Source organism: Octodon degus, unplaced genomic scaffold (genome assembly GCF_000260255.1).
Source record: "Octodon degus isolate 3935 unplaced genomic scaffold, OctDeg1.0 scaffold00123, whole genome shotgun sequence".
Lineage (NCBI taxonomy): Eukaryota > Metazoa > Chordata > Mammalia > Rodentia > Octodontidae > Octodon > Octodon degus.
The window spans coordinates 5,947,548-5,954,044 of NW_004524699.1; the positions used below are offsets into that span (position 1 = coordinate 5,947,548).

The 6,497-nt window shown below is 61.8% G+C and overlaps 1 protein-coding gene across 2 annotated transcripts in view; it reads right to left on the reverse strand.

Annotated features, from left to right (window-relative positions):
• Window positions 1–299: 299 nt before the first annotated feature.
• Usp20 (ubiquitin specific peptidase 20) overlaps window positions 300–6,497 on the reverse strand; it is a 31,047-nt gene continuing 24,849 nt past the window's right edge. For both annotated transcript variants that reach the window (XM_004640452.2, XM_023700509.1), the window contains exons 16-25: window positions 5,087–5,120; window positions 4,903–4,948; window positions 4,430–4,610; window positions 4,226–4,352; window positions 3,973–4,142; window positions 3,814–3,895; window positions 3,593–3,701; window positions 2,016–2,118; window positions 1,427–1,495; window positions 300–1,283 (exon numbers count right to left, since the gene is read on the reverse strand). In XM_004640452.2, coding sequence (XP_004640509.1) covers window positions 1,123–1,283; window positions 1,427–1,495; window positions 2,016–2,118; window positions 3,593–3,701; window positions 3,814–3,895; window positions 3,973–4,142; window positions 4,226–4,352; window positions 4,430–4,610; window positions 4,903–4,948; window positions 5,087–5,120 — 1,082 coding nt within the window. In that variant the 3' untranslated portion in view covers window positions 300–1,122. The remainder of the gene's footprint in view (window positions 1,284–1,426; window positions 1,496–2,015; window positions 2,119–3,592; window positions 3,702–3,813; window positions 3,896–3,972; window positions 4,143–4,225; window positions 4,353–4,429; window positions 4,611–4,902; window positions 4,949–5,086; window positions 5,121–6,497) is intronic.

Here is a 6,497-nt window from a genome sequence, read left to right on the forward strand (position 1 = left end):
AAAGCCTGAGTTCAATCCCGGGTTGGGGGAGGCGGGAAGCAAAAGCACCCGAACAGCAGCACAAGCAGGCCGCGGAGTTCTCGAGAGCCCGGCTCCACCTAGGGAAGCTGGGCAAGGGACAGACCCGTGGGGGTGGGGGCAGCCTGCGGGATGTGCTGGGCTTGGCCACTGGCCACAGCTGGTCACATCTAAGACGGGGTGGCTTCTGGGATGCAGGGACAGGCAGGTGGTGCTGGTCCCAGGAGCCTGCGCCTGCTCTACAGTGGAAGGCATATGGCACAGGCAGAGTGACAGCAAGGTGGTGGGGACACATCTGTTTATTGTGACACTGCACACGTCACCAGGCTGCACCGTAGCTGCAGCTCACATGGCTGGCGAGGTCCAGAGCTTCGCAGCAGGGTGACACACAAGTGATGGCAGCAACGGGGATGTCACCAGCCCCAGGGGCCGCTGCTCCCAGGTCCCCACGGGCACCCACTGGTTTGGGGCTTGGTCCTGGCACCCCAGCTCTGAACCGCTGTCCCCAGAAACTGGGCTCACGGGTCCCTGTGCTCCTGGTGGCACCAGCATCCAGAACACGCTTCTGGGGACCTTTGTGTGCACGGTGGGTGGCCAGGTAGTCCTGCCTCCAGGACAGGAGAAGCAACACCCACGACACACTGCACTAGCAGCAGGTGACAAGGTCCCTGGGGTGGCGCTGGGTGGCGCCACTTCTGGCCTGGAAGGACACAGCTGCTGCCCCTACTGTCCAACTCATGGATCCAGTCTGCAGCCAGTGGGACAAGGGATGCCAGGAGCACTGGTGACACCGCAAGGTGGGCGAGGCAGATGGGGAGTCCCTGGGGCTCTGCGCTCTCAGGGGTGGCAGGAGATGCCAGGAGCCAGAACCAGGCCTGAGCTGGCAGGTGTGGGGCAGATGACGCTGCCAGGAACATGACAGTGACCACCATGGGCACTGCAGGACAAAGACCTGGATGGGCACCCCGAGCCCTGGCCACCGCCTCAAGCGGGGCGTGAATGTATTCCCCAGGTGGCTGTCAACACTCGCCACCACCCCTCTGCCTGGCCTAGGCCATCTCAGAGGGCAGCAGGGGCTCTGAGCGCCCCAAGGAGGAGCCGGGGTCACAGGGTGCGCGTCTCAGCCTCAATCTTCTGCTCGCCATGCAGGCTCTCGGGATCTGGGGGCTGCAGCACACTCTGGCGGATGGCAATCTCGGGGCCGCCGCCATACAGGCGGCTCAGGTAAGCCCAGGTCTCCTCGGAGATCTGGCCATAGTCGGCCCCTGTGGGCACAGAGCAGGGTGGGCTCACTAGGCGTGGGCTGCCCAGGGACACGGGCCCCCAGCCGCCCTGTCCCTGTGCCTGGCGGGCACCACCTCTGAGGCTGAGCAGGGAGGGGTGAGTGAGGACTGGGTGCAGGACTCACCAGGCTTCAGCTGCACGTGGCTGCCCTTGACCTGCGCGATCCGGCTGTTGTCGATAGGCCCCGGGGGCTCTGCAGAGGACACCTTGGCTCAGCCCACCCAGCAGGCAGCCTCCGACCAGGAGGGCACAGCACCCTGCCACCCCCGCACAGTGGCGGGCACGGGCTCATGTCTGGGGGAGACACAGGCACAGAACCCCCGGCCCAGCCAGGTCTGGGGGCCTCAGAGAGGTCAGCTTTTTCTTTCCTTTTTCTTTTGTTCTTATTTGCAGCACTGGGGAGGGCACCCAGGGCCCAAGTGCGTCAGGCAAGCGCTCTGCCACACAGCCCTAGCCCTTATTTTATCTTGGACAGGGTCTGGCCAAGCTGCCCAGGGAGACCTGGCACTCAGGATCCTCCTGCCTCAGCCTCCTGAGTCAAGTCACTAGTTTAGCTCTACTGCTCTTCGCTTAGGACAGGAGGGACCCCAGGAATTCCCCATCATGGACAAGTGTCAGACCCGGTCCACACAGATGGGGCCTGTGGGGAACCGCAGCCTGGCCCAGAGGTCAGCAGGGAGTGGACAGGCCGAGGGTCTATGCAGCCTGCTCACCATTATCCTTGCCCTTGACGAAGGCCTCCCACTCGCGGAACCACTGCATGCTGATGCAGTAGATGACGCCGGGCGACTCCTCAGCCTGGAAGGCCTTGTTCAGCTGTGGGGCAGTGGGCAGTCAGCCTCTGCTCTCTGTGCCCGCCCCCATCCTCTGCTGCCCCCACCCCACCCCAGCAACCCCAGGGCTCCCATCAGCTGGAGGTGCTTCCCTTGTCGGCCTGCGGAACTGGGGACCAAACCCAGGGCCCTCACGCTGAGCTCAGGCCCAGCCCCATGTTGAGTCCTGCTAGGTTGCCCTGCTGGGCTCAGAATTGCCACCCTCCTATCTCAGACTCCTAAAGCGCTGGGACAGATGACAGCTGGGCACCATTAGGCCCAGCCAAACCTCTTTTCTGGTTGTTGTTTTTTTTTTTTTTTTTTGGTGGTGTGGGGATTGAACTCAGGACTCTGCACTTGCCAGGCAAGCACTTATTCTACTGAGCTATTTTTTTTTGGTGGTACCAGGGATCGAACTCAGGACCTTCCTCTTGCAAGGCAGGCGCTTATGCCACTGAGCTATCCCCAAATTTTTTTTTTTGTCTTTTTGATACAGGGTCTCCCTACGCAGTTCACACTGGCCTTGGGCTCACTGTGTAGCCAGGCTGGTGGTCTTGAATCCACAATGACCCTCCTGCCTCAGTCACCAAGTCTCTTTTCAATGGCTGCTCTTTACCCTGACTGAGGCAGTGCGGTGGACGCTCTTCCTCGCTGACTAGGACACTCCTTCCTGCCCCACCATGCGGGTGCTTCTGACAGCATCCGGGGCTGTGGCTGGAAGCCAGGCCCACGTGCTGAGGAGGAGCTGGCCGCTGAGCGCTAGCCCAGCCCAGCCCGATCCTGTTAACAGCCACGAAGCAGATCCCTAGCGTCCTCTGTTCACCCCTAACTTAAATGACTAGGGACTTGGGGTCCTCAAGTCTCCCCAAGCAGTGCAGTGGGCGGGGACACCGGTGCCTGGCCTCCCTGCCACGCCACGCCCTGCCACGCCCTGCCATGCCACATGGGAACCCTGTGCTTCTCTCGTCAGTGCTGAGGGTGGCACTGACCAGCGCCTCAGCTAGCAGCTGCTGCTTCCCCAGGGGCTCAGCCAGTGACGTGGCAAGGCGGAGGGAAGCGTGCCAGTGCCTGCTGCCAGCAGCTAAATGCCTTCTACTCCACAAGAAGGCTTTCACCCAGAGGGGCTCCTCAGCCCAAGCCCCATAGCCCATGTAAGAAAAGAATTCCTCCCAGCTGGGACCAAGTGTGGCAGCCTCTAATCCCAGCACTCTGGGAGGCTGAGGCAGGAAAATCACAGGTTCAAGCCCAACCTGGGGCCAGGGGTCCAGGGTGCGTACTGGTCACCCCGGCATTCAGGAGCACAGGCAGTCTCAGCAAAATAAGAGCTGGGACAGCGCTGTTCCGTGTAAAGGCCCTGCGTTCAACCCTCCTGCACCACAGAAAGAAAACACCACATCCTGTCTCTGCAGCACTTGCCCTGCCCCCACCCTGCAGCCTCACAGCGGAGCCCTGCATGCGCTCCCCAAGGCCCTGGGCACCTTGATGAAGGTGTCGATCTCCACCTTCCTGCGCTTGGCCAGCGCCTCGATCTCCACCTGGCACACGGAGCACACGTACAGGTGGTTCACGGCGGGGCCGCCCCCGAACCTGCATGGAGGGACTGTCACAGCCGGCTGGGGAGGGGTGTCCGGGTCCCCAGCGGGCTGCGTCTTTCCAGCCCTCCCTGCCCACCCGCCCCACCTCACCGCAGCGCCCCCACCTGTTGTACAGGTGCTCCCAGACAGTCTGCGGCAGGATGACCACCAGGTCGTCGATGTAGTGGTACTTGTTGGGAGGGATGCCTGTGGGGAGGGTGGGGACAGGGACTCGATGGCTCGGGCCGCCCCCCACCGCCTGCAGCCCCCAGAGCCCGCCTCACCTCCATGCGCGCAGAGGAAGGACTGGTTGCTGATGGGCCCCGGCTCAGCGAACGTGTTGAACTTGTTCAGCCACTCCCGGGACACGTAGAAGCGCAGCAGGCCGGGCTCCCGCACTGCGGCCAGCGACACCACCTGCTGCCGCTCACGCACGGCCTCCTCGCTGCTCTTCCTGGCAGGCGGTGGGACAGCGGGCGTGAGCGGGCCGCTGCCCAGGAGCTCCCACCCGCCGGCCACCACGCCCGGCCCCCGCACCTGTAGAAGAGCACGTAGGCCTCGGCGTGCTGCACGGCCGTCTCGTGCACCTCAGTGACGTACTGGTCGTCGAACTCGTACCACTGCCCGTTGATGACGTTCTGACAGTAGGCGATGTAGTGGCCACCTGGTGGGTGGGACAGTGGGGGTCACGGGGAGCAGTAGTAGGGGGGTAGGGGGCAGGGCCGGGCCCAGGCCACTCACTGCCTGCCGTGCCATGGTGGCAGATGACGGAGAGCAGGTCATAGGTGGTGATCTGGGATGTGCACTCCTTGGCCAGGAAGGGGCGCAGGTCGAGACCCTCAAGGGGGAAGGACACGTGGCTGCTGACCTTGAAGGAGTAGGTCACCTCGTGTCGGAAGCGCTTCAAGTGGATACACAGGACCTGTGGAGACACCGGGTAACGGAAGGCAGGCCCAGGATGCCTCCGGGAAAGGATGGCCCCTCTGGAGCTGTGCCAGGCACTGGTAACAAGCCACTGCGCTGGTACCCGACCCCCAGCTCCCTCAGCAGAGCCGTGGACCACCGACTGCAGCCCCTCAAGGCTCTCCACCCCACTCGTCCCCAGGCTGACAGCCATCAGGGTGCAGGGCACCGACACAGAAACGGCCCTGCAGCCTCCCAGGGCTCTGCACCCCTGGCCACCACTGCCACCCTGTCTGCTGGCAGCCACTCACCTCAGGCAGCCGCAGGACCTTGCAGTACTTTACACCGTTCCGCAGCCTGGGGACACAGAGCCAACGTCAGCATCCCTGGGGAGCAGAGGGCCAGGAGCGGGAATGCTGGGCTCCCTGGGGGTCCCGGGACCCATTGGGATGGGACAGTGAAGGGGCGCTGGGCAGGACCCCAGATGGCACTCACTTCTTACAGCGCTCGCAGCTATACATGTTGTCACCTGGGCGCAGGACAGAGGGCAAGGGTGGGCAGGGACAGAAACCAGAAAGACAAAGCAAACATCAGGGTCACTGCTTGAGGAGACCCCGGTGGCCGGGCACAGCGCGCACGCCTTCACCCCAGCACTGCGAGGCCGAGGCAGGAGGGTCCCGAGTTGAGGGAGCCCAGCCCTGGCCACTTAGTGAAAGCTCCTTTCAAAATGCAGACTACAGCAAGGTCAAGAATGCAGGTCCACGCCAAGGCCGTGGGCTCAAGCGCCGCATGGCAGGAACAAGTAACACCGCAGTGCAAGGGCACGCTCTGCCGCCCTCCCCAGACCAGTGGACAGTGTGGAGGAGAGGGCAGGCCACAGCCCTGCCCTGCCAGTGCGGACGGAAATGCCCACCTCCGGCGTCAGGACCAGAGCCCCGACCCGGCGACTCTCTCGCTGGGTGTGAGCAGGGCTGAAGGAAGAGACCACTCCTCTACCCTGTGCTGGTCGTGGCCGTCCTCACAGGAGCTCACTGTGGATGCCGCCACAGGCCCACCGAGGGCGCACAGACAAGGCGCGCGTGACCCAGAACGCTACTCAGCCTTCAAAGGGGAGGCGCGTCTGAAACAGGGTACAGCCTGGGTTCACCCCGAGGATGCTGCACTCGGGAACCATCACTAAAAGGCAGGAAAGGAGGCGGCTACAGAGGACAAGGCCAGAGATCTGGAACCAGGACAGCAGCTTCCAGCGGCCGGCGAAGGTGAAAGCTCATTTCTTTGAGACAGGGTCTTGCTCTGAGGTTCAGACTGGCCTTGAACTCATAGGGATCCTCCTGCCTCAGCCTCCCCAGTGCTGGGATGACAGGCGTGCGCCACCACACCCAGCCTCAGGGTGAAATTTAATGGATAAAGAGCTTCGGTTTTGCAGAAGATAATGTTCTGCAGTGAATGGTGGTAATGACAACACAATAGCGTGAATGCATTTAATATTATCGAATAGTTGGGGGCCGGGGATACAGCTCAGTGGCCTGAGCACCTGCCCAGCAAGGGCGAGGTCCTGAGCGCAATCCCTGGTAACACAAAAATAAAAATAAAATAAAATAAAATTACACACACACACACACACACACACACACACACGTAACTGAACAGTATGTTTATGTTAAAAGTAACACCAAAAATGGCTATGAGCGTAAGCTTTCATTTTGGGGGAGGTGGGTTTTGAGATAGGGTCTCACTATGTAGTCCAGGCTGGCCTCAAACATGGCAATCCTCCTGCCTCAGCCACCTTAGCCACTACAGCTGGCTTTTTTTTTTTTTTTTTTTGCAGAACCAGGATTGAACTCAGGCCCTTGTGCTTACCAGGGAAGCGCTTATTCCACTGAGCCATCTCCCCAGCTCTGCCTCT